The 26,918-nt window shown below is 40.9% G+C and overlaps 1 protein-coding gene across 10 annotated transcripts in view; it reads left to right on the top strand.

Moving 5' to 3' along the window:
* DCLRE1C (DNA cross-link repair 1C) overlaps positions 1-26,918 on the top strand; it is a 60,502-nt gene that overhangs the window by 23,300 nt on the left and 10,284 nt on the right. For 6 of the 10 annotated variants that reach the window (XR_013397678.1, XR_013397677.1, XM_077944994.1 and 3 more), the window contains 5 exons: positions 2,788-2,924; positions 4,383-4,437; positions 7,847-7,935; positions 11,104-11,198; positions 22,275-23,147. Coding sequence is in view for 8 of the 10 variants with exons in the window: in XM_077944994.1 (XP_077801120.1) it covers positions 2,788-2,924; positions 4,383-4,437; positions 7,847-7,935; positions 11,104-11,198; positions 22,275-23,147 (1,249 nt within the window). In the remaining 2 variants the exon portion in view is untranslated. 10 annotated transcript variants of the gene reach the window in all.

Genomic DNA, 26,918 nt, shown 5'->3' with positions numbered 1-26,918 from the left:
TTTTGCTGATTGATAAGCTGCATATTCTGTGTTGCATTCAGTGATTTATTTCTTCATTTTGTGTGCGTATGCTCATATAAATACACATAAATGTTCACATATACACACACGTCCCATGGATTCTTAGATGGATAAAAATGCATACATAAAACAAACCGGCCGGGTGCAGTGGCTCAGCTCATGCCTGTAATCCTAGCACTTTTTGAGAGGCTGAGACGAGTGGATCACTTGAGGTCAGGAGTTTGAAACCAGCCTGGCCAGCGTGGCAAAACCCCATCTCTACTAAAAATACAAAAATTAGCTGGGCATGGTGGCACGTGCCTGTAGCCCTAGCTACTAGGGAGGCTGAGACATGAGAATCACTTGAACCTGGGAGTTGGAGGTTGCAGTGAGCCAAGATGGCACCACTGCCCTCCAGCCTGGGTGACCGAGCAAGACTCTGCCTCAAAAAAACTAACAACCAACCAAAAAAAAAAAAAAAAACCCATAAACTTAGGCAGAGCATAGTGGCTCACACCTGTAATCCCAGCACTTTGGGAGGCCAACGCAGGCAGATCACTTGAGTCTAGGAGTTCGAGACCAGCCTGAGCAATGTGGTGAAACCCCGTCTCTACAAAAAATACCAAAAAAAAAAAAAAAAAAAGAAAAAAGAAAAGCTGGGTTGGTGGTGCACGCCTGTATCCAGATACTTAGGAAGCTGAGGTGGGAGAATTGCTTGAGTCTGGGAGGTGGAGGTTGCAGTGAGCCAAGATTGTGCCACTGCACCCCAGCCTAGGTGACAGAGTGAAACCCCATCTCAAGTAAATAAATAAAACATAAACTTTTTTGTCCCTTTTACTGTTGGACTCATAGTATTGGGCCCATTGCCCCATAAATCTTTTAATTGGCAAATTTCGTTTTGCTGTGAATTTTCTCATATCCCAGAAAGTAGCTTAATTAGTAATTCCTTTGCTGTCAGGGCTACTTTCTTTAAGATGCTATTTCTATCTGCTTAAAAGATTGTTTTAGGTCACACACCCTTTAAGAATACTAACAGGTAAGTCCAGAGCTCGTAGAGTCCAGTCTTAACTCTCATGTGCAGCTTCCTAAGAAACAGTACCAAAGGCACCCCAAAGAAATTTGAGTGAGATGGAATGTTAATGGTTTGGAAGGTTCTGGATTTAAAAATAATGCCTTTGGAAAAGTTGTCCCATTATTTTTCAACCTTTTGAAAACACATGAATTTGTTAGTTTTTTCCCTCCAAATTTATTTTGAAAACTTTTTAATTTGAATTAATGAATTTATTTTAGACAGAGTTACTCTGTCACCCAGGCTGAAGTGCAGTTGTGCAATCATGGCTCACTGTAGCCTCGATCCCCCAGGCTCAAGTGGTCTTCCTGCCTCAGCCTCCTGAATAGCTGGGACTGCGGGCGTGTACCACCCACCTGGCTAATTTTTAAATTTTTTTGTAGAGACAGAATCCCACTATATTGCCCAGGCTGGAATCTTTTTATTATTACAATTTTTTTTTTTTTTTTTTTTTTTTGAGATGGAGTTTCACTCTGTTGCCAGGCGCAACAGAGTGCAACGGAGTGCAGTGATGCAATGTGGGCTCACTGCAACCTCCACCTCCCGGGTTCAAGTGATTCTCCTGCCTCAGCCTCCCAAGTAGCTGGGATTACAGGCATGTGCCACCATGCCTGGTTAATTTTGTATTTTTAGTAGAGATGGGGTTTCACCATGTTGGTCAGGCTGTTCTCAAACTCCTGACCTCAAGTGATCTACCTGCCTCAGCCTCCCAAAGTGCTGGGATTATAGGCATGAGCCACTGCACCCAGCCCTGAAAACTTTTTAAACAGTAAAGTTGTAAGCCTGGTACAAGGGTCTGGGCCCAGTGTCTCTCGCCTGTAATTCCAGCAGTTTAGGAGGCCAAGGCGGTCAGATCTCTTGAGGTCAGGAGTTCGAGACCAGCCCAGCCAACATGGTGAAACCCTGTAACTAAAAATAGAAAATTTAGCTGGGTATGGTGGTGTGTGCCTATAATTTCAGCTACTTGGGAGGATGAGCCATGAGAATTGCTTAAACCCAGGAGGCAGAGGTTTTAGTGAGCTGAGATGGCACCATCACCCTCCAGCCTGAGGGACAAAGCGAGACTCTGTCTTAAAAAAAAACAAAAAGACTGATACAAGGAACACCATACATCCTTAGTTTGGATTTACTGGGTTGTCAACACTTTGCACCTCTCTTCCTCTGTCTCTATATGTATAACCAGCTCCCCACTCCAAACCACTTGAGAGTAAAGTTACAGACTCCATGGTACGTCACCTCGAATCCTTCAGCCTGTGGCTCTTGAGAAGAAGAACATTCTCCTGTATAACCACAATACAGTTCCCTTCCTCAGGACATTTCGTGTTGATACGGTACTATTAGCTATTACACAGTCCATGTTTAGATGTCCCAGTTCTTCCCATAGTGTCCTTTATAGCTTGTGGAAATAGGAGAACACGGGCATCCAGGATTTATCTGAGGGTCATGCATTGTGTTCAGTCAGGCCTAAAGGGTGTCCTTTGATATAGATGGTTTGTCCAGCCTTTTGCTTCTTTGTCTTCACATTGGTGGTTTTGAAGAGTCCAGCCCAGTTGTTTTGCAGAATATTCCCCCATTTGGAATTATCTGATTGTTTCTTCATGTCTACTTTTTTTTTTTTTGTAATGTCTGGAAACTTTTCTACTTTTGTTTTTGAGACTGCCTACAACAGATTTGTAGAAAATGCAGAACTGTTTTTCAATGCTTTTTATCTTTTTTAGGCAGAGGAATATTTTGAGTGGAGCAAATTACCCTGTGGAATTACTTCCAGAAACAGAATTCCACTCCACATAATCAGTATTAAGCCATCCACCATGTGGTTTGGAGAAAGAAGCAGAAAAACAAATGTAATTGTGAGGTAAGAAAGCAATGTCATAGGTCTTCTGAGAGACACTTTGAGTAAATTGTCTGATTTAATTTAAGTGCAGTCTAGCCTAAGCCCAAGAATATAATTACATATTATAATTAATTTCTTAAATTTAAACTTTATTTAAACAGAGGGGATGCTGCTTCCAAACCAGTTACACACCCATCAGCTAGTGTATCCTGAGGTTCCCTCTGGGTAGGTTGGTGAGATGGTTGGAGACTGAAGGCATCTGAGTGCTTGGCTGAGAGTAAGAAACTGATGTCATACAGAACAGAACCCTTGGTGGAGTAGTGACCATAATGATCACAATATTTTAGCAACATTTCCTTAACTTTGGTTGTTTAGAATATCTGCAACAGGTCCTTCTCCCTCCTTCCCCTCCTCCCTCCTCCCCCTCCTCCCCTCCCTCCCTTTCTCCCCTTCCTCCCTTTCTCCCCTCCCTCCCTTTCTCTCTTCCCTCCCCTCCCTCCCTCCTTCCCTCCCATCTGAGTGCTTGGCTAAGAGGAAGAAACGGATGTCATAGAGAACAGAACCCTTGGTGGAGTAGAGGAGTAACTGTAATGATCTTAATATTTTAGCAACATTTCTTTAACTTTGGCTGTTCAGAATATCTGCAACAGGTTCCTTCCTCCCTCCCTCCCTTCTCTCTCTCTTTTTTTTTGGAGACAGAATCTCACTCTGTCATCCAGGCTGGAGTGAAGTGGTGTGATCTCAGCTCACTGCAGCCGCTGCCTCCCTGTTCAAGTGATTCTCCTGCCTCAACCTCACTAGTAGCTGGGATTACAGTCATGTGCTACCAGCATGCCCAGCTAACTTTTTGTATTTTCGGTAGAGACAAGAGTTTCGGCCGGGCGCGGTGGCTCACGCCTGTAATCCCAGCACTTTGGGAGGCCGAGGCGGGCGGATCACAAGGTCAGGAGATCGAGACCACGGTGAAACCCCGTCTCTACTAAAAATACAAAAAAATTAGCCGGGCGCGGTTGTGGGCGCCTGTAGTCCCAGCTACTCAGGAGGCTGAGGCAGGAGAATGGCGTGAACCCGGGAGGCGGAGCTTGCAGTGAGCCGAGATCGCGCCACTGCACTCCAGCCTGGGTGACAGAGCGAGACTCCGTCTCAAAAAAAAAAAAAAAAAAAAGAGTTTCACCATGTTGGCTAGGCTGGTCTCGAACTCCTGAGCTCAGGCAATCTGCGTGCCTCGGCCTCCCAAAGTGCTGGGATTATAGGCGTGAGCCACCACACGCAGTCTACAACAGGTTTCCACTTCTGGAAAAAGTTCCCTGCTATCCCAAGAAGAAATTCCTGATTTAGGGTGATTTCAGGACACGTGCTGCTGAAGCAAGCCCGTTAGGGTAGTTTCATGCTAGAACAGCCTAAATGAGAAGGGCCAGCTTCACTTAGTTCTAGTTTTGCTCAGTGATCTTTTTATTTTGTGTTTTCATTTCCCTTTAGGACTGGAGAGAGTTCATACAGAGCTTGTTTTTCTTTTCACTCCTCCTACAGTGAGGTAAGAGGATCCCATGTACTCATAACCCTTATTGCTCAGTGTTCTGCAGCCGTGGTAGTTGACAGTAGTCCCCTGACTCTCAGAAGCATCTCTGTTTCTACCTAAGTTTCATTTCCTTTTAGTTTTTTTTTTTCCTAAATGCATTTGATCCTCATTATTCACGGATCTTTTTTTTCTTTTTTGGTTGAGACAGTGTTTTACTCTGTTGCCCAGGTTGGGGTGCAGTGGTGTGTTCTTGGCTCACTGCAACCTCTGCCTCCTGGGTTCAGGTGATTCTCCTGCCTCAGCCTCCTGAGTAGCTGGGACTACAGGTGCCCACCACTATGCCCAGCTAAAATTTTCGTATTTTTAGCAGAGACAGGGTTTTATCATGTTGACCAGGCTGGTTTTGAACTCCTGATGTCAGGTAACCTGCCTGCCTTGGCCTCGCAAAGTGCTGGGTTACATGTGTAAGCCACTGTGCCTGGCCTCATGGGTTCTATTTTTATGTGTTGGCCTACTCACTGAAACTGACCTGTAACTGCAGTATCAATATTTACAGTGCTTTTGTGATCATTCGTGGACTTGTGGAGAGTGGTGAAAAATTTGAGTCACCTGATGTGCACATTCTCAGCTCAGGTAGAACAAGGAAACGCTCTGCCTTCTTTCAGCTCTTACTCTGTCAACAAGTGTATCAGTCTGTTCTCCTGCTGCTCTAAGGACATGCCCGAGACTGGGTAATTTATAAAGGAAAGAGGTTTAATTGACTCACAGTTCTGCAGGGCCGGGGAGGCCTCAGGAAATTTACAATCATAGTAAACACATCCTTCTTCACTTGGTGGCAGCAAGAAGTGCAGAGTGAAGGTGGGGGAAAGCCCCTTATAAAACCATCCGATCTCATGAGAACTATGATTAGAACAGTATGGAGGTAGCCGCCCCCATGATTCAATTGCCTCCCACTGGTCCGTCCCACAACACATGGGGATGGAAACTACAGTTCGAGATGAGATTTGGATAGGTACACGGCCAAACCATATCAAAAGTGTCCTTTTTGCCATCTATTCAGTGCCATGTTTTTCATGTTTTGGTGCTTTTTGTTGGTGATCTTATTTAAAGTGGTGACCAATCATAGTACTGAAGTCCTATCCAGTGTTCCTAAGCACGGGAAGACTGTAACATGGCTTCTAGAGAAAATATGTATGTTAGATAGGAATGAGTTATAGGGCTATTGGCCATGAGTTCAGTGTTAATGAATCAAAGTATCTATTAAATGAGGTGTCTTTCAACAGAAACACACATAAAACAAGCTTATATATTAACTGGCTGATGAAAACGATGTCACCAAAGGATGGCAGGAACCCCTAGCAGCAGTGGTTCAGTATTTGCTAATTCAGCATTTATGGTGACTTTATAGAATATAACTACTGCAAAGAAAGAGAATTGGCTGTATTGATGCCTTATTTTAAGGCAGGCATTTGATAAAAGGGAGTCAACTTGTATAAGTGAGAGGGGGTGCTCCTTTATTGGGTGTCTCTTATCTCCTTGGGGCCACTTCATCTCTGAGAATTAGTAGTGAACCATTTCTGGTAAAGGCTTGACTTTAATTTTTTTTTTTTTAAATCCTTTATTCCCTTCAAAAGTCTCTGATTTCTACCAGCCTCAACTTCGTGCAAATCAAATAGGTGTTGGGCGGGCAGGTAATGCTTTCTATTTGCATGCCTACTGTGAAGGTACAAAAGATACTGTTTGTGAAAAATATCTAAAGAACAGATCTTCCTGCCTTTCCCCTGTCTTAAAGTAGCCCTTTTATTTTTATGTGGAGTTATTGGCAGTTCTTGGGTTCCTGCCTCTTTCAATTTGGTGGTATACTAATAATTACATTGGGTTCTAGTCTGTCCATTTGTAGAAGGGCATAAAAGTCTTTGTGTTGTCATTATCAACTTAGTAATGGATGATTTTATTTTTTTCACCAGGTACCAAGCTAAGCACTTTACATGCATAATCTCATTTATACTTTTAAATGAAGAATCTAAAATTAGAACCATTAGGTAACTTGACCGAGATCACAAGCTCACCAAGGTCTAATAAGAGACAAAGCTGAAGTTCCTCTAGGTTGTAGAGATGTTTTGAGGAATAGTGACAGAGTTCCTCTGTTTAGCATTCTGAACTTTGCAAAAAATCAAGGTATTCATGAAGTTTTTGCATGTAATTGTTTGTTTAGAATTAATCATTGGGACAGGCAGTCTATGTGCACAGTCTTTCAACCCTCACTGGCCACATAAGAATGGATCACTTCCTTATTGAGAAAGGGGGAGAGGGAGAGAGGAGCGCTCCTGACAGCGTGAGCACACAGCCTGTGGCAGCTCAGTGCCTTGTGTGGAAACATCTTTCTCTGCTTTGTACTTGATGTGTGTCCCTTTGTTCTACTTAAGCCTGTGTGTCAATGGCCTTTAGGCACACCCCAGCTGTCCTTATTTCAGACAGCATGATGGGGGTTCCTTCCTGTGTGGCAGGAGAGGGTTACATGTAGGCAGGTAGCCCTGTGTTGGCTGCAGGGAGAGACATGCTGGTCACTGGGGACCAGTGGACATTGTTGGACTTGATCTTGCTTGGTCTGTTCTCAGTAAGTGAAGCATTGCTCCATCCAGTGCTTGACTGCATTGTGTTTTCCTTGGTGACTCTGACACCAAGATACAATAGGCAGTGTTTGGTTCCTTCCCTGGAATCAGTGACCAGTGCATGGTGTTCTGCCCAATGAGAATGAACCATTTGAACAAATCAAGTAACCTCAAAGGTGTAATACTCTTGGCATCGTTAATGATTATTTGTAGAAGTAAATAAGTGCAATTCTTTTGTTGTTCGTTTTTAGAGGTGGGGTCTCTCTGTGTTGCCCAGGCTGGCCTCAAATCCCCAGGCTTAAGCAATCCTCCTGCCTCAGCCTTGAGTAGCTGGTACCACAGACATGTACCGCTGTGCCCAGCTAAGAAATGCAATTCTAAGACCTTGTTTTTTTTGTGTGTGTATATTATACTTAATGCCCAGATAAATTCTCATTTGAAAGGGGATTTGTTAAACATAAGCAACTGACCTTCTTGGACAAGGAAAGCAATATATTAAAAAAAAAAAAAAATCTTTGAGTCCCATTAGTGATTCTCAGCTCTTACTGTGGATCAAAATGACCTGGGGAACATTTAAATGTACTGATTTCTAGGCCCACTAGTACTCAGTGTTCAGGAGATGTTTGGGAGTGAGGCCTGGGTATTGGATATTTTTTTCCCCAAGAGGTCCCTGGTGATCCCCACGTGCAGCCAGCATTGAGAACCACAACCATAAGAGAGTTCTGCTTCTCCTTCCCCAGCTTCCCTTTATCTCCCCTAACAACCTGTTTTATTGTAGAGGTCGTTGATCCATGTGATTTTCCTTTTTCTAGATTAAAGATTTCTTGAGCTACGTCTGTCCTGTGAACGCATATCCAAATGTCATTCCAGTTGGCACAACTATGGATAAAGTTGTCGAAATGTGAGTAGTCATTGGTTGTGGGACTTGGTGTCTGTCTCCCTTTGTGGCTCTTGGCTAGGACACAAAGGAGAGTTTGTCTGAATGTTTACAAATCTAGAATCTGTTTCTGTTGTGACATTTCTGAACTGATACTCATTTCCATTTCTTCCTATGGTGTTTCCTTTAGTTCAACAATGTGGCAGAAGGTATAGGTAGTGTTGTCGGCTTCTCCTGGGTTGCAACCCAGCTCCACCATTAATTAACAGTGCAGTGTCAGCTTGGCCAGATCACTTCTCCGAGCTAGTCATTCTGAATCAGCAAAATGGGAATATTGATTGCCTACTTGTTGGGCTTCTCAAAAAAGAAAGAGATAATATAGGGAGATAGTATAAGAAAAGCACCTAGCACCATGCCAGGTAGGTCGTCAAGTGTCTACTGAATGGATAACTGAAGCCAAAGGAGAGGTGCAATAGTATTCACGGATGTCTTTTACTACAGTATTACCATTTTCTTACCTCTTCTTTGGGTTTCATTTATGCATTCATTAATGATTTATTTATTTAATTTTTTTTTTTTGAGACAGGGTCTCACGCTGTCACCAAGGCTGGAGTGCAGTGGCGTGACCTCGGCTCACTGCAACCTCCACCTCCTGGGTTCAAGCGATTCTCCTGCCTCAGCCTCCCGAGTAGCTGGGACTACAGGTGCACACCACCACACCTGGCTAATTTTTGTATTTTTAGTAGAGACGGGGTTTTGCCATGTTGACCAGGCTGGTCTTGAACTCCCGAGCTCAAGTGATCTACCTGTCTCAGCCTCCCAAAGTGTTGGGATTACAGGCATGAGCCATTGCACCCGGCCCATGAAATGATTTCTTTAGTGCCAGCCATATGGTGGGAATGGAGCTTGGGTTCCAGGTTGCCTAAGACACCCCCTGTCCTAGCAGAGCTCCAGTCTCATGGAGAGGCCAGGTGCAAAGGCAGCACACAAGCTCGATGGGTGCAGAAGGAACGAGGCCCCTTGTCAGGGAATCTGCCTCGCAGACCCCGATGAGGACATAACAGGACCAGGCTTGCAGATGTCGATGGAGAGGAGGATGGACAATCTCTGGAGAGAGGTCTGGGTTGGAGACACAGATTTGGAGTTGGCAGTGCAGGTGGGAACTGAAACCATGAGGACAGAAGTCACCAGGAGTGGGAGGAGGGATCACAGAGCTGAGGCCAGAACCCTGGGCAGCACATTTAAGGGAGAAGTGGAGGAGGAGGAGCTGGGCTGAGATGGAGAGAGTGGCCCAGACAGCAGGATGAGAGCAAAGGGAAGGGTAAGCAGAGGGTGCCCATGGAGTGTCTTGAGAAGTTAAATAATATGGTGACTACCAGGTGTCCTGTTTCCTTGGTAATTAGGTCATTTGTGTGTGCTCAGTGAGAGCAATTTCAGTGGACTTGTGAGTTACAAGCCAGATTTTAGTTGAGAAATGGGTAAAAAGTGAGGAAATGGATAATACTGAGGACAGACTGTATAAAAAGTTTGACAGTGAAGGGAAAGTTAGAGACAAGATGGCAACAGGAGGCAACAATCAGAAGGCTTGATCTTAAAACAGCTGAGACTTCAATATGTCTGTAGAACTAAACTTGAATACATATGTACTTGGACGTGTTCAGGAATCACTTAAGGTGCTTGTTTTTGTTGTTTTTTGTTTTTTTTTTTTTTGAGACGGAGTCTTGGCTCTGTCGCTCAGGCTGGAGTACAGTGGCGCGATCTCAGCTCACTGCAAGCTCCGCCTCCTGGGTTCACGCCATTCTCCTGCCTCAGCCTCCCGAGTAGCTGGGACTACAGGTGCCCGTCACCACGCCAGCCTAATTTTGTGTATTTTTAGTAGACAGGGTTTCACTGTGTTAGCCAGGATGGTCTCAATCTCCTGACCTCGTGATCCGCCTGCCCTGGCCTCCCAAAGTGCTGGGATTACACGTGTGAGCCACCGCGCCCGGCCGAGGTGCTTGTTAAAATGCATATTCCTCACCCTGCCTTTTTTTTTTTTTTGAGACAGATTCTGGCTCTGTCACCCAGGTTGGAGTGCAGTGGTGCAACCTCGGCTCACTGCAAACTCCGCCTCCTGGGTTCAAGCGATTCTCCTGCCTCAGCCTTGTGAGTAGCTGGGATTATAGGCGCCCACCACCAGGCCTGGCTAATTTTTGTATTTGTAGTAGAGATAGGGTCTCACCATGTTGGCCAGACTGGTCTTGAATTCCTGACCTCAAATGATCCACTCACCTCGGCCTCCCAAAGTGCCGGGACTCCAGGCGTGAGCCACCGTGCCCAGCCCCAATCCTCCATTTCTAGCAGACAATTCTGTTGTAGGTAGGTGGGGGAAGACGACCTTACTTTGAAAAGTTAACCCAGAAGAATAGCTGAAATTACTGTAAAGAGACACAGTAATGGATGAGAACTCCTGGAAAGGTTGAAGGGGATGGATCCAGAGAACAGCTGTGGAAACAGGGGCAAGGATGTAAAATGGGGGTGGCTGTAAATAAGTTTCAGGTTGGGCACTTCATGGCCCTGTTCAAATGGTATGTTGTAGATCATCCTAAAGGCTTCCCAGAATCTGCCAGGAGGCAGCAGTTGGCAGTGAGGCCTTCAAAAGGGGCAGGACATCTTCAAATCTTATTTTTCTGCCTTTTTGTATCTTATCTCCACTTTGCCTTAGCTTTCAGCCTAAGGACCTAGAATGACAAGATAAATTTGCGGAGATTCCTGTGAGAAATAAGTAAAACCCTACGGGAAGCAGCTAGTTATACTGTATCCTGAATGCCAGAGGATGCCACTGTATTAATGGTTTTCAGGATAGGGACCTGCTCTTTTTGCATCTTTTTTTTGCATTAGATCTTCAGTTTTGCCTTAGTCTACTGATGTAATAATAAGATACACACCTACCAGGTTGCATTTAAGTGCTTATATTTACCACTTATTACATCGAAGTTATTTTTAACTACGAAATCAGTTTAGAACTGCTTTTCAATCCTCCAGAGTAGTTGTGTGATTTCCCTTATGGTCAAGATTTTGTTAAAAACACAGGGATCCAAGAAATAAAAAAACAAAAAAATAAAAACAAAAAAAATTTGTAACACTATCAATGATGCCTACCTTCTAACAACTTCCCCAAAAGGAAAAATCAAATATTCTGATTCATTTCAGCTTAAAGCCTTTATGCCGGTCTTCCCAAAGTATGGAGCCAAAGTATAAACCACTGGGAAAACTGAAGAGAGCTAGAACAATCCACCGAGACTCAGGTAAGAAAAATGGTCCTGGGTTCAGAGGGGTGGGCTCCCCGCAAACACTGCTTTCCAAGCAGCTTGGGTCTGGGGGAAGTCGCCTTGGGCAGAGTGGACCTGGGAACCACCACAGGTCAGACTTGTCACATGGTCTCAGGAAGTACTTTGCCCTCCTGTCTTCAGCCTGTAAAATCAAGAGTCTGAGTCTGCTCTCCTTCCCTGGGTTAAAACAAGTGGTGAAAACTGTGCCATCGTGTGTGGTGTTCTCAGCTTTCTGGAAATACACCCCAAGATCAGTAGAGGTCATAAAGAGAGGCTGGTTTGTTATCCTTGGACATTTTCTTAAGATACTAGTAAATGCTGATAATGGAGACTTTTCTTATCATTTCTGATCAAATTGATCAGTAGTGTTTATACAGAAGGATTTTCCCCTATACCTTGTACCTTCTTTCATTGCTATATTGATTTTTCTAGTGAAGGACAGAGGTAGGCTCTGTAGTGGAAATCAGAATGTTAGATTCTGAGCAAAGCTCGGGCTTTCCAGCAGCCCTATTTCATGGTTAGGATTCTTGATTTTCATTCCTTTGGTGGAAAGTCAGTTACTCTGCCGTGCAGTAAATACTTGACCAAAACTCACGAGATAAAGATGATACTATTTTTTGAACACCTATTAATAGCAGGTATTGTGCTAGGTCCTTTACCTATGCTATAGCTAAGCCTCTAAACCAACTTACAAGGGGTACCATCCCAGTTCTAATTATGATGAAACTGAAGTTTAGAGACTTAAGTCCCTAAGGACTAGCAAGAAGTAAGTGATGGGCCTGGGATTCTAATCTAGGGCGGTCTCTCATCTCTTGCTTCTACATTTCTGCTCGTGGAGAATCTAATTTTAAAACATTTAGATGACAATTCCGAGACTGATAAAGTAAGTCTATTACTGGTGCCTGAAGAAAAGCACATTTGTTTTTGTTTCAACAATTAAAAGGTTTTAGAAAAACAGTTCCATGAATTTCAAATGTTAGCTCTATTATGTAATGCATCCTCTAATCCTCAGAAATTTACTTAGTTTTTTTTTTTAAAAAAAACAGCTTTCCTGAGGCATAACTGATAAAAACTGCACATTTAAGGTGCACAATTTGATAAATTTTTTTGCATATGCATACACTTGAGAAACCATGACTACAATTAAGATAGTGAGATTATCACCAAGTTTTCTTATGCCCCTTTGTCATTCCCTCCTGTTCTCACCCATGCCAAGGCAGCCACTGATCTGCCTTCTGTCATAGTTTGCATGTTCTAGAGTTTCATATAAATAGAATCATATAGTATGTCTGGGTTATTTTACTTAGCACATGAGAGATTCATTCATGTTGTTGCGTGTATCAGTAGTTCACTCTCTTTTGATGAGTAGTAGTCCACCTCAAGGATATACTACAAGTTGCTGATCCATTCACCTGTTGATGTACTTTTGGGTTGTTTCCAGTGTCTTTCTTATTATAAAGAAAGCTGCTATGAACATTCATGTACAAACTTTTGTATGGACATAGGTTTTCACACCTAAGAATGGGTCATATGGTAGCTCTATCTTTAAGAAACTGCCAAAATGTTTTCCAAAGTGGTTTGACCATTTTGTGTTCCCAGCAGAAGTGTATGAGAGTTCTGGTTGCTCCACATCATTGCCAATACTTGGTATGGTTAGACTTTTTAATTTTAAATATCCTAATAGGTGTGCAGTGATAGCTCTTTGTGGTTTTAATGTGCATTTCTCTAATGACTAGCAAGGTTGTGTATCTTTTAAGGTGCCTATTTGCCATCCATGTATCTTCACTGGTCAAGTGTCTATTCAAATCTTGACTCATTTTTAAATTGTTGGGTTTTGTTTTGAGACAGAGTCTTGCTGTCACCCAGGCTGGCACTATCACAGCTCACTGCAACCTCAACCTCCCAAGCTCAAGTGAGCCTCCCACCTCAGCCTCCCAAGTAGTACAGGCATATGCCACCATGCCTGGCTAATTTTTATATTTTTTGTAGAGATGGGGTTACACTATGTTGCCCAGGCTGGTCTCAGACTCCTGAGCTCAAGCAATCTGCATACCTTGGCCTCCTAAAGTGCTGGAATTACATGCGTGAGCCACTGCACTCATCGTGTTACCAAGTTTGCCTACGTTTCTGGATACAAGTTTTTAAAAAAAATATATGAGGTGTATAGAAATATTTTCTTCTACTCTGTAGGTAATCTTTTCAATCTTTTTAGCAGAGTATTTTGAAGAGCAGAAATTTTAAATTTTGATCAAGTGAATTTATTAAGTTTTACTTTTTTCTGTATCATATCTAAGAAATCTTTGATCCAAAGGCATAAAGATTTTCTCCTGTGTTTTCTGCTAGAAGTTGTCACAGTTTTAGGTTGTACATTTAGATCTGTGATTCATTTTTGTTTTTAAAAATATGGTTCAAATGTAGATCCAAGGTAATTTTGTGTGTGTGTGTGTGTGTGTGTGTCTGTGTATGGATATCCAAATGTTCTTAAACCATTTGTTGGAAACACTATCTTTATTCACTGAATTGCTTCAGCACTTTTGTTGAGTCAGTTTACAAATGTGGAGGTTTATTTCTGGATTCTCTGTTACGTTCCATAATCTCTATCTTGAAAACAATATCGCCTATCTCGATTACTGTAGCTTTGTAAATCTTGAAGTCAGATGATTTAAGTTCTCCAACTTTGTTCCTTTTTCCTTTTTTTTTTTTTTTTTTGTTTTTTTTGAAATGGAGTCTCTCTCTGTTGCCAGGCTGGAGTGCAGTGGCACGATCTCGGCTCACTGCAACCTCTGCCTCCCACTTTCAAGTGATTCTCCAGCCTCAGCCTCCCGAGTAGCTGGGACTACAGGTGTGTGCCACCATGCCCAGCTGATTTTTGTATTTTTAGTAGAGACGTGGTTTCACCATGCTGGCCAGGCTGGCCTCGGTCTCTTGACCTCGTGATCTGCCCACCTCAGCCTCCTAAAGTGCTGTGATTACAGGCGTGAGCCACCGTGCCCAGCCAGCTTTGTTCATTTTCAAAGTTGTTTTCGTTATCCTAGGTCCTCTGCATTTCCATATGAATTTTAGAATCATATGCCAATTTGTACAGAAATGTCCCTCCTGAGGTTTTGATGAGGATTGTTTTAAATCTGTTGATCAATTTGGGAAGAATTGGCATCTTAACAATATCGAATTTTTCAGATCCATGAACATGATATACCTCTCAATTTATTTAAGTCTTCTCTAATTTCTCTCAGCAGTGTTTTATGATTTTCAGTGTACAGGTCTGTGTAAATGAATCCCCAAGTATTTCATTTTTGGGGATACTGTTGCACATGGTATTATTTTTTAAGTTTCAATTCCTGATTGATTGTTGTTAGTATATAGAAATATAGGCTGAGTCTCCCTTAGTCAAAATGCTTGGGATCAGAAGTGTTTTGGATTTTGGACTTTTTTGAATTTTGGAACATTTGCATTTGCCTTTGATGGTTGGGCCTCTTTAATCAGAAAATCTAAAATGCTGCAATAAGGATTTCCTTTGTAGTTCAGGTGTCAGACTTTTGGATTAGGGATATGCAACCTGTGCAACTGATTTTTGTATTTTGATCTTGTATCCTGCAACCTTGCTAATCTCACATATCGTTCTAGTGCTTTTTGTAGATTCCATTGCATTTTCTACATAGATTATCAATGTTATTTGTGTATATAGACAATTTTGCTTCTTCCTTTTCAGCCAGGATGTTTTTCTCTTTTTTGTCTAGACTACCACTACAATGTGAAACAAGTGGCAAGAGCGGGTGTCCCTGCCTTGTTCCCCATCTCAAGGGGAAAGCATTCATTCTTTCACCATTAAGTATAATGATAAGTATAGGCTTTGTGTCAGGCAGAATTACTTCCTTTTTGTTCTTGGTAGGTGGATGGATATCAACAATGGATAAGGGGTTTTGTCTAACACTTTTTCTGTATTTATTGAGATGATCCTATTGTTTTTCTTTATACTCTGTTAGTATGGTGACACACATTGATTTTTGAGTATTAAACCAAACTTGCAGTTCTCTAATCCCTCTTAGTCTTGACATATTATCCTTAAGTATTATGGTAACAGTTTTCTCATTTACGTTCAGAAGGGCTGTTGGTCTGGAGTATTGTCTTTTCTTTTCCTTGTAATTGTGTGGTTTTGGTATCAGGATACTGCTGGCCTCATTGTTGTGAGGTTTCTTTATTCTCAGTCTCTGGAAAAATTTTTCAAGGATTGGCATTTTCTCTTTCTTCAATGACTGGTAGAATTTACCAGTGAAGCCATCTGGGTGGGACAGGAGTTTTCTTTGTGGGAAGGTTTTTTTTAAAAACTACAAATGTGATTTAATAGGCATAGGACTATTCAGGTTATTTTTTTTCTTGAGTAAACTTTGGTAACTTGAATTTGTCGAAGAATCTGTCTTATCCATGTTGCTTAATTTTTTGGCATAAACTTTTTAATATTATTTTAGTATCTGTAGAATCTACTGATATTAACCCTCTTACTCCTGATATTACTTTGTGTCTTCTCTCATTTTTTTCTTGATTAGTCTAGCTAGAAGTTTACCAGTTTTACTGATCTTCTCAAATAAGAAGTTTTTGGTTTTATTTTCCTTTTTTTTTTTTTTTTGGCAGGGTGTAGTTTCCCATTTCACTGAATTCCACTCTGATCTTTATTTCATCTGCTTATTTGGAATGTTATTTGCTCTTTAAGTTTCTTAATACAGAAGCTGAGTTCGTTGAGACCTTATTTTCTAATGTAGGCATTTAGTGCTATACTTTTCCCTCTTTAGCAGCATCCCACAAATTTGTCTTTTCATTTTCATTCAAAACATTTTCTAATTTTTCTTTTGACACATGGGTTACTTAGAAATTTGTTACTAGTTTCTGAATTTTGGAGAACTTTCCAGAGATCATTCTGTTGTTATCTAATTTAATGTTATTGTGGTCAGAGAACATACTTTGTATGACTTTTTTTCTGAGACAGATTCTCACTGTCGCCCAGGCTGGAATGCAGTGGCACGATCTTGGCTCATTCCAACCTCAGCCTCCCAGGTTCAAGTGATTCTCCTGTGTCAGCCTCCAAATAGCTGGATTTACAGGCCCGTGGTACCATACCTGGCTAATGTTTTGTATTTTTAGTAGAGATGGGGTTTTGTCATGTTGGCCAGGCTGGTCTTGAACTCCTGACCTCAGGTGATCCATCTGCCTCCCAAAGTGTTGGGATTATAGGCGTGAGCCACCACGCCTGGCTTTGTACTTTTATTGAGATTTATGGTCCAGAATATTTATGGACCATCAATTGTGGAGCAATTTACACATTAAACCTGGTAAATGTTTAATGTGTACTTTAAAAAAATATATGTACTACTGTTGTTCGATGAAGTGTTCTATAAATGTCAATTAGGTTCACAGTGTTGTTCAGATCTTCTACATTCTTGTTCTATCAATTATTGCCAGAGAGGGGTGTTGAAATTTCCAGTTGTAATTGTGGACTTGCCTATTTTGCCTTGATTAGTTCTACTGGCATTTGCTTCATCTGTTTGAGGCACTATTAATAGGTATACATAAGTTTAACATTGTTATATCCTCTTGAGGGATACCTTTATCTTTAGGAAATGAGTCTATTCCCTGGTAATATTCTTAAGTTCTACAATCTAATTTACCAGAGCCATTTGAATTTCTTCTCATTAGTATTGGCTTGATGTATCTTTTTCCAACTCTGCACTTTTAACTTGTCTTTATATTTAAAGTGGGTTTCTCGTAAGCAGTATGTTGTTTGATCTTGTTTTTATGGCCAATCTGGTAATTTCTGGCCTTTAACTGCAGTGCTTAGACCACTTAGTTTTATTGTACCCACTGATATGGTCAGGTTTAAATTTATCCTCTTAGCTATTTGTTCTTTATTCTTTGGCCTTCTTTCGGATCAAGTAATTACTGATTGATTGTATTTAATCTGTTGTTGGCTTATTGGCTGTGTAACTCATTGATTTCTTATTTGAGTGGCTTCTAATGCAGTCATCCCTTAGTATCCTTGGGGGATTGGTTCCAGGACCCCCTCGCCAAAGAGTACCAAAATCTGCGTATGTTCAAGTCATATTAAATGGTGTTACATTTGCATATAACCTACACATATCCTCCCATATATTTGAAATCATCTCTAGAATACTTAATACTTTAAATACAGTGTAAATGCTTGGTAAATAGTTGTTATACTGTAACAATTTTTGTGTTTTGTATTTTAATTTTTGCTTTTTTCCAAATATGTTTGATCTGTGGTCAGTCAAATCCAGAGATGTGGAACCTGTGGATACAAAGGACTGACTGTATACATCTTTAACATATCAGAGTGAAAAGATAAATGATATATTATTCCAAGTATGGCATAGGAATGTTACAGCAGTATATTTCCATTCCTCTTCTCCCAGTCTGTGCTGTTATCATCATACATTCTCCATCTATTATAAACTCCACAATACAAAATTATCTTTTAAGCTTTATTGAAGTATAATTGATATACCATAAATTCATCCTGTATAGGTGAACAATTCCATGACTGTTAGTATAACGGAATTGTACAATCATCTCCACTATCTAATTTTGGAACATTTTTATTACCCAAAAAAGAAACTTTCCAGTCACTCCCCATTACTATTAGGCCACCAGCCTTAGGCCACCACTAATCTAGAGTTTGTCTCTATAGATTTGTGTTTTCTGGACATTTCATATAAGATAACTCATACGGCTGGGCACAGTGGCTCACGCCTGTAATCACAGCACTTTGGGAGGCCGAGGAGGGTGGATCATGAGGTCAGAGAGATCGAGACCATCCTGGGTAACACGGTGAAACCCCGTCTCTACTAAAAACACAAAAAATTAGCCCGGTGTGGTGGCAGGCGCCTGTAGTCCCAGCTACTCAGGAGGCTGAGGCAGAATGGTGTGAACCCAGGAGGTGGACCTCGCAGTGAGATCACGCCACTGCACTCCAGTGTGGCTGACAGAGCTAGACTCCATCTCAAAAAAAAAAAAAAAAAAGCATACACCATGTGCTATTTTGTGCCTGGCTTTTACTTAGCATGTTTTCAAGGTACATCTATACTGTGGCATGTATCAGTACTTCATACTTTTTATTGCCAACCAGTATTCAATTGTACAGGCACATGACATTTTGTTTATCCACTCACCAGTTGATGGACATCTGGGTTGCTTCCCCTTTTTAAATAATAATGCTATGAAAATTTGTGTACAAGTCTTTACGTATCTTTCTCTCGGGTTTTATTTCTTGTAGGGGGTAGAATTTTGGAGTCATAGTTTGCTTGGGCTGCCCTAACAAAATAACACATACTAGGTAGCTTAAGCAGGCCAGGCATGGTGGCTCACGCCTATAATCCCAGCACTTGGAGAGGCCATGGCAGATGGATCACCTGAGATCAGGAGTTCAAGACCAGCCTGGCCAACATGGTGAAAACCTGTCTCTGCTTAAAAAAATAAAAAATAAAAAATAAAAAAATTAAAAAAATAAGTTAGGCCAGGCACAGTGGCTCACGCCTATAATCCCAGCACTTTGGGAGGCTGAGGTGGGCAGATCATGAGGTCAGGAGTTTGAGACCAGCCTGGCCACTATGTTGAAACCCCATCTCTACCAAAATTACAAAACTTAGGCATGGTGGCACGCACCTGTAGTCCCAGCTACTCAGGAGGCTGAGGCAGAAGAATCGCTTGAACCCTGGAGGTGGAGGTTACAGTGAGCAGAGATTGCGCCACAGCACTCCAGCCTGGGCAACAGAGCAAGACTCTGTCTCAAAAAAAAAAAAAAAAAAAAAAAATTAGCTGTTCATGATACTGAGTGCCTGTAATCCCGGCTACTTGGGAGGCTCAGGCAGGAGAATTGCTTGAACCCAGGAGGCAGAGGTTACAGTGAGCCAAGACTGCACCACTGCACTGCAGCCTGGGTGACAAGAGTGAAACTCCATGAGAGAAAACCACAGGTAGTATTTCTCACAGTTCTGAAGGCTGGAAGATGAAGGTGTTGGCAAGGCAGGTTTCATTCTGAGGCCTCTTCTCTTGGATTACAGGTGGCTGCCATCTCTTTTATGCTCACATGGCCTTTTTGCAGTGCATGCCCGTAGGGTGGCCGGGAGAGCATACATGCGAGCTGAAGTATCTTTTAAGGATACTAATCTTATCAGATCAAAGCTCCAGCCTTATGAAGGTTTAACCTTAATGATTTCCTTAGAGGTCCATCTCCAGGTAACAGCCACACTGGCTTTAGGGCTTCCACATATGAATTTTGACAGGAAACATTCAGTTCATAACATATGTCAATCTGTTTTAACACTTCAAGGAACTGACAAACAGTTCCAAACTGAATACATTTTACATTCCCTCCAGCAATATGTAAAGATTCCAGTTTCTTCATACTAGCTAAGACTTGTTTTTGAGTATAGCTGTCCTAGTGTGTGTACGGTGGTACCCTGCAGTTTTGATTTGCATTTCTCTAATGACTAATGTCGAGCTATTTTTCATGTGCTTATAGGCCATTTATGTAACTTTTGGTGAAATGTCTATTCCTATCTTTTGCCCCTATTTCAACTGGATTATTGACCTTCATATTGAGTTTTAAGAGTTAAATAGTCTGGTATCAGTCCTTTATCTAATATGATTAGGAAATATTTTCTCTCAGACTTGTCTTTTCACCTTCTTGATGGTGTCTTGAAGTGTAAAGGTTTTAAGTCGAATTTGCCTTTTTTTTCTTTTATTGCTTGTGCTTTGGTATCATATCTTTAAGAAACTATTGTTTGATCCAAGATCATGAAAATTGACTCCCATGGTATGTAATTTCACGGTCAGTTTTGATTGTATTTTCCTGCTTCTCGAATTTCTGATAATTTGTTTTTGAATGCCGTACATTCTGAATTTTACCTTTTTAGGTCCTGCATAATTTTGGATTTCTAAAATCATTCTTGAGCTTTGTTCTGGCATGTGGTTAGCATGTTTATAGTTTGATCTTTTCATGTCTTTTACCTTTGTTATGCAGGACCAGAGTAGCATTTAGTGTATAGTTAATTTTCCCCACTACTGAGGCAAGGCTCTTCTTGGTTCTTTTACAAATGCCCATGGATCATGAGGTTTTCCACTCTGGCTGTTGGGACCAGGACCAGGCACTGTTCCTGGCACAGTGAGTTCTGGGCACTTTCTTTTTGTTTGAGTGATTTGTTGCCTGTCTTCTGGTAGTTTCCTGACAAGCACATGCTGCTCAGTACACTGAACACTTGGTAGGGACTCCTCTGCAGCTTTTCAGAGTTTCTGTGCAGCACTCTCCTCTCTGGTCTTCTGCTCTTTAAATTCCAGGTACCTTGATTTCTTCAACGTTCAGGTTCCATCTCAATTCAGGGATGTCCATGGGCTCTAACCAGATGTTCCCTCCCTGACTGGAATCTGTTACGAAGCAGTGATTCAGGCAATCAAAGGACTCATCTGTGTCTTGTTTCTCACATGTCATTGTCCTTAATTGCTCAATGTCCATTTTGAGAGGTAGTCTGATTTTTAGTTATTTCAAGTGGGAGGTTAAATCTAGTCTCTGTTACTCTATCTTACCTGGAAGCAAAAGTCCTTTCTTCCTTTAATCTTTTGTGCCTTTTATGCATCTACCCAATCCACACTTGTTTTTGATAAATGTTTTTTGGGATCAGGCACAGTCACTGATTTGGAATGCAGAACAGTTCAACTTAGAGATCATACAAAAATATTTCATAAAAAGGTAATTTGGGGCCAGGCAAAGTGGCTCATGCCTCTAATTCCAGCACTTTGGGAGGCCAAGGTGGATTTCTTCAGTGAATGCAGGAGTTCAAGACTAGCCTGGGCAACAAGGGGAAACAGTGTCTCTAAAAAAAAATTAGCTGGGCATGGGGGTGGATCTCCTGAGCCTGGGAGGTCAAGGTTGAACTGTGATTGTGTGAAACATAAAAAACAACTTTGGCATAGTAGTGAGGGACCTAAAACATACATTTAATCTTTGGCTTAAAATCTATATCCTGTAGTCTCGGATGATTCCAAATATAGTCATTAGATACCTTAGTGACCTTAAGCCCTAAGATCAGTTACAAGTCATAACATTGGACTTTAAGAATGAGGTTGGGTCCTATGTATTGGCACACCCTTTTCTCTGGGCCTAGCTTTACACTGGGAAGGTGTGAGCTGGATGATGGTCTCTATGGTCCATTATATTAGTGTCTTAAAAATGCAGTGTTTAGCCACATCATTTAAGTGGATTATTATAAAACCAGATTCAGCAGTAGAACACGAAGTTGCCATACACAGTAGTTTCAGATGCATTTAATTTCCTTCCTAGGCTAGATACCGTTAGAGGACGGAAAACATTTGTTTTTCCAAGTAAGGCTTTTTTCATTTTAAGAACATTTGTTGACACAGCATGCTTAATTTTGAATTTTAAGTTCTTGACACATGTTGATTATTCAGTATTTTGCTTTAAAGTTGATTTAACCTGTCGCAACTTTGTGCATAAAGCATGTCAGTAAGATGCTCATAAAAGAGAAAAACCTTAATAAAAAGCCATTTAATTTTCCCATGACTATCTCTTTAATGATCCTCTGCCAATACCTTTAAGGCACAACCCACTGAGCATCTACTATCTGCAGAGCACACAGGCTTTGCAAACCTGGCTGATGAACAGAAATCAGCTGTAGAACTTAACACAAAAATCAAATTATTTGGTCCTGTCTTTTAGGGATTCAGTAGGTCTGGAATGAGATACAGAAACCTGTGTGGTTTTTATTTTTTAAAGTTTTGCATATGATTGTAATGATCAGCCAGGCTTATATATAGAGCAGAGTGACTGCTCTATATTCTCCACTGATAGTCTGGCATTATAAAAAATTGAAGGATGGTAATTAAATTATTCAGTGTATCCCAAGAATATCTTTTCCCTTTGAAGAAGAGTGGCCTCCCTATTCCTTGCAACTCCAAGAATTAAAAGTGTAGGTACAAATTGGCTCCCTTTGCCTTGTTTCCTATAAACCTGTTTTGTTTGTCCCACAGAGGAAGAAGATGACTATCTCTTTGATGATCCTCTGCCAATACCTTTAAGGCACAAACTTCCATACCAGGAAACTCTTCAACCTGAGGTATTTTCAATGACTGCAGTATCAGAAAAGCAGCCCGAAAAACTGAGACAAACTCCAGGATGCTGCAGAACAGAGAGTACGCAGAGCTCTCGTTTCACAAACTTTGTAGATTGTGAAGAATCCAACAGTGAAAGTGAAGAAGAATTAGGAATCCCAGCTTCACTGCAAGGAGATCTGGGCTCTGTACTTCACCAGCAAAAGGCTGATGGGGATGTACCCCAGTGGGAAGTATTCTTTAAAAGAAATGACGAAATCACAGATGAGAACTTGGAAAACTTCCCTTCCTCCATAGAGGCAGGGGTATCTCAGTCACCGAAGCTTTTCAGTGACTCTGATGGAGAATCAACTCACATCTCTTCCCAGAATTCTTCCCAGTCAACACACATAACAGAACACGGAAGTCAAGGCTGGGACAGCCAATCTGATACTGTTTTGTTATCCTCCCAAGAGAGAAACAGTGGGGATATTACTTCCTTGGGCAAAGGTGACTACAGACCAACAATCAAAGAGAATATTCCTGCCTCTCTAATGGAACAAAATGTAATTTGCCCAAAGGATACTTGTTCTGATTTGAAAAGCAGAGTTCAAGATGTAACAACAGTTCCTAGTACTGGAGAACCAATTACTCTAAGCAGTGAGAAACATATACCTGAGGAAAAAAGTTTGCTAAATCTTAGCACAAATGTGGATTCCCAGAGCTCTTCTGATTTTGAAGTTCCCTCAACTCCAGAAGCTGAGTTACCTAAACGAGAGGATTTACAATATTTATATGAGAAGCTGGCAACTGGTGAGAGTATAGCAGTCAAAAAAAGAAAATGCTCACTCTTAGATATCTAAGAATTCAAAGCGCTTCAACCTAGAGCAACCACTAAAAAAACCTGCAGAGAGATGATAGTCAATATTACAGTAGAGAAAATATAATACTTAAAAATGTTCAAATAATCTGGTTTGGTGTGGTGGCTCACACCTGTAATCCCAGCACTTTGAGGTGGGCAATCGCTTGAGCTCAGGAGTTCGAGACCAGCCTGGCCAACAGTGAGATGTGTCTCTACTTACAAAAAAAAAAAAAAAGCCAGGCGTGATGGTGGGCTACTCTGGAGGCTGAGGTGAGAGGATCACTTGAGCCCAGGAGATTGAGGCTGCAGTGAACCGTGACTGTGCCACTGTACCTCCAGTAGACTGGGTGACAGAGCAAGACCCTGTTGAAAAAAAAAAAAAGGCAAGGCACAGTGGCTCATGCCTATAATCCCAGCTTCTCAGGAGGCTCAGGCAGGAGAATCACTTGAACACAGGAGGTGGTGGTTCAGTGAGCTGAGATTGTGCCATTGCACTCCAGGCTAGGCAACAAGAGCAAAACTCTATCTCAAAAAAAAAAAAAAAAAAAAAAAAAAAGGTAGAACTAAACCTATACATCTCAATGATTATACTAAATGTAAATGGTCTAAGCACATCAATGACAAGAGACATGGGGGAAAAAAAACCAACATAACCCGATGATCTGCTGTCTATAAAGAAACTCAATTCAAGTGATGGAAAAAAAAACCACGTACATGATTAAAGATGGAGTGGTTATACAGACAGTTTCCTAATGATAAAAGGTCTAGTTCACCAAGAAGACAAAATAATCCTAAATGTATATGCACCTAACAGCTCCAAAAATTTATGAAGCTAAAACAGCTGAAAAGAGATAAACTAATGCACAATTACAGTTAGGGATTAACATCCCTCCTTAGAACTAGTATATATACATTAATCAGTAAGAATATAGAACTGAAAATCATAAGCTGACTGGATTAAATTGACATTTATAGAACACTCCACCCCAAAACAGCAGAATATATCTCCTGAAGTACACATGGAACATTCAGCATGATAGATCATATCTTTGATCATAAACGTGCTTGATTTAAATTGACAAACTTGGATCTATTACGATAAACTGATGGCTGTAGACAAAATCAGCACCTTATTTATCCCCAAAGATATTAAACCACTTAACCTTGATGTGACTATGGTGGCAAAATTAGAAGTGGACAATTAGGATGTAAAAGAAAATGCTCAAGAATTAAATGGCAGTCAGGCACAGTAACTCATACCTGCAATCCCAGTACTTTGGGAGGATCAGGGCAATCGCTTGAGCTCAGGGTTTTGAGTCCAGCCTGGGCAACACAGGGAGACCCTGTCTCTGCAAAATGTTAGCCAGGCATGGTGGCAAGCAACTGTAGTCCTAGCCATTTGAAAGGCTTAGGTGGCAGCATAGATTGAGCCCAGGAGGTTGAAACTGCAGTGAGCTGATTGTGCCCAGCCCGGGCAACCCCAGAAAAATAAATAAAAAAACCTCTGTGTTATTCATTCTCAAAATTCATCAATGTGTTAGGCCTTTATGTTATGTATGAGGATTTTTAACAAGTTTTAACAAATATTCATGAACACTTTGTTATTCTGACATTTCACAGATTATGGAAGCAAAAGCAGACATCACTTAAAACAATTTGCAGGCCAGTTAAACACTTGATATGCATTATCATGATGCTGCATGGCAATCAGACCAAAAAGTATTGGATCCACCAGACTAATTAGGGTAACAAGACACAGAGTATCGATGTAACCATACACATTTGTATATATTCGCTGATAACTAAAACAGTTTTAACAGTGTACCTTGTGATCCAAAGTGGGTGTTCAAAAAATGCCTATAAACATTCCTCTGAGTATATTCCTGGTATTTTATAATCACATTATATTACATACTGTTACATTTGTTTTATGTGAGAGTCTGCCATTATAAATGCTGGCTGAATGAATTGGGCTAAGGGCTAAGACAACTACAAGACACGTGATCAAGAAACAGAGTGATTACCAGAAATTGTATTTGGTGCTCACTCTGATCATGCTCATAAGTTTTTTACAGACTATATATGAACTCCTTTAATTTTCACAACCTCCCTTTGAGGTAGATACATTTCTAATCCCCATGTACAAATGAGGAGACAAAGGCACAGAGGTTAGGTCATATAGCTATGAGGCACAGGCAGAATTCAAACACAGGCAGTTTGGCTTCAGAGACCATGCTCTTAACTGCTATGTTCTGATGTCTCTCCAAAAGAGTATAAACATGGGCAGGGTTAATTGTAGCAGCTACTTGGTTTTTACTTCAAGAATCATAAATTACAAGAGGAAACATGAAGTTTTTATTTTTTGAGATGGAGTCTCGCTCTGTCACTCAGGCTGGAGTGCAGTGGCCCTATCAGCTCACTGCAACCTCCGCCTCCCAGGTTCAAGTGATTTTCCTGCCTCAGCCTCCCAAGTAGCGGGGATTACAGATGCGTGCCACCACACCTGGCTAATTTTTGTATTTTCAGTAGAGACAGGGTTTTACCATATTGGTCAGATTGGTCTTGAACTCCTGACCTCTGGTGATCCACCCGCCTCGGCCTCCCGAAGTGCTGGGATTACAGGCATGAGCTACCGTGTCCAGCTGAAACATGAAGTTTCAAAATGCCAAGATACATCAGAGAAGACACTCAGCAGTCAGCCACATTTATCTTGGAGAGGAGTTCCAGGACTTAAATGTTTAAAGAGTATAAACTAATTTTTTTAAAAGACTGCCTGAAGCTGAAGATTAAATACTTTAAAAAGTTCACTGGGTGATCTTGGCATGTTGACATTATCTTACCAGTCTAAGTTTGTTACCTTACACCAACCTGACAGGTTCATTAGAAGCACATGAATACATATAAAAGGCATAAAAGACTTGGTTAACGAATATCAGCTCTGAGTTCCAAAATTCCTTTGCATTTCCAGGCAGTACTTACCGTAGTATGTTTACGCACCTGGGAGTGATAATGCTAAAAAACTTCTGAAGTATTCATCCACATTATGCTAGTGAAATGTCAAATTGTCCTTTAATATTCAAATGCATGAACCATAACTCCTTGGCCTTTTGGCCAAGATCAAGTGTAGTATCAAATCCTGATAAGCTATCTTAAAAGGAAAGTAACATTTCAAGGAATTGAATATAAATCTTTGGTTAATCTTGTTAGCACATAGTGAGGAATACATCAGTATTTTTCTGCCCCTTTTATAGTCTTACTGGAAATGACTAAAACAGAAACAAAGCTAAGCCATGGTAAATAGAACATTAAATGCCCAACCTAATTTATTTTGCTAAGAGAAATTGATGAACTAAAAGAGAAACAAGTATTGTCTACATTTTAGATATGGGGGAAAAAACCCTGAGATTATTAATTATGTATCACAGTACTCTTATGTAGATCCTGAAAATGATGGTATCAATATAATATGTACGGTGGATTTCTGTTTTAAACTGGATTACCTTTGATAGTTGTCTTACACTGAAAAATTCTGACGTCTTCAGGAAACCAATGATGAATAGCTAAATGTTGAATTAAAATAGTTAAACCCCTTAATAACATCCTTTAGTTTCTATTATTTCACTGCTTAAGTTCAGCATCTGAATAAAAAAGGTAACGTAAGTAGTACTTAAGATCCCAAAGGCCCATTACATTCTATTAATAAAGACAAAACAAAACTACAT

The sequence above is a fragment of the Macaca mulatta genome, chromosome 9, assembly GCF_049350105.2.
Source record: "Macaca mulatta isolate MMU2019108-1 chromosome 9, T2T-MMU8v2.0, whole genome shotgun sequence".
Lineage (NCBI taxonomy): Eukaryota > Metazoa > Chordata > Mammalia > Primates > Cercopithecidae > Macaca > Macaca mulatta.
Note: the sequence above shows the minus strand (reverse complement) of the source record. Positions and strands in the feature narration are given on the sequence as shown.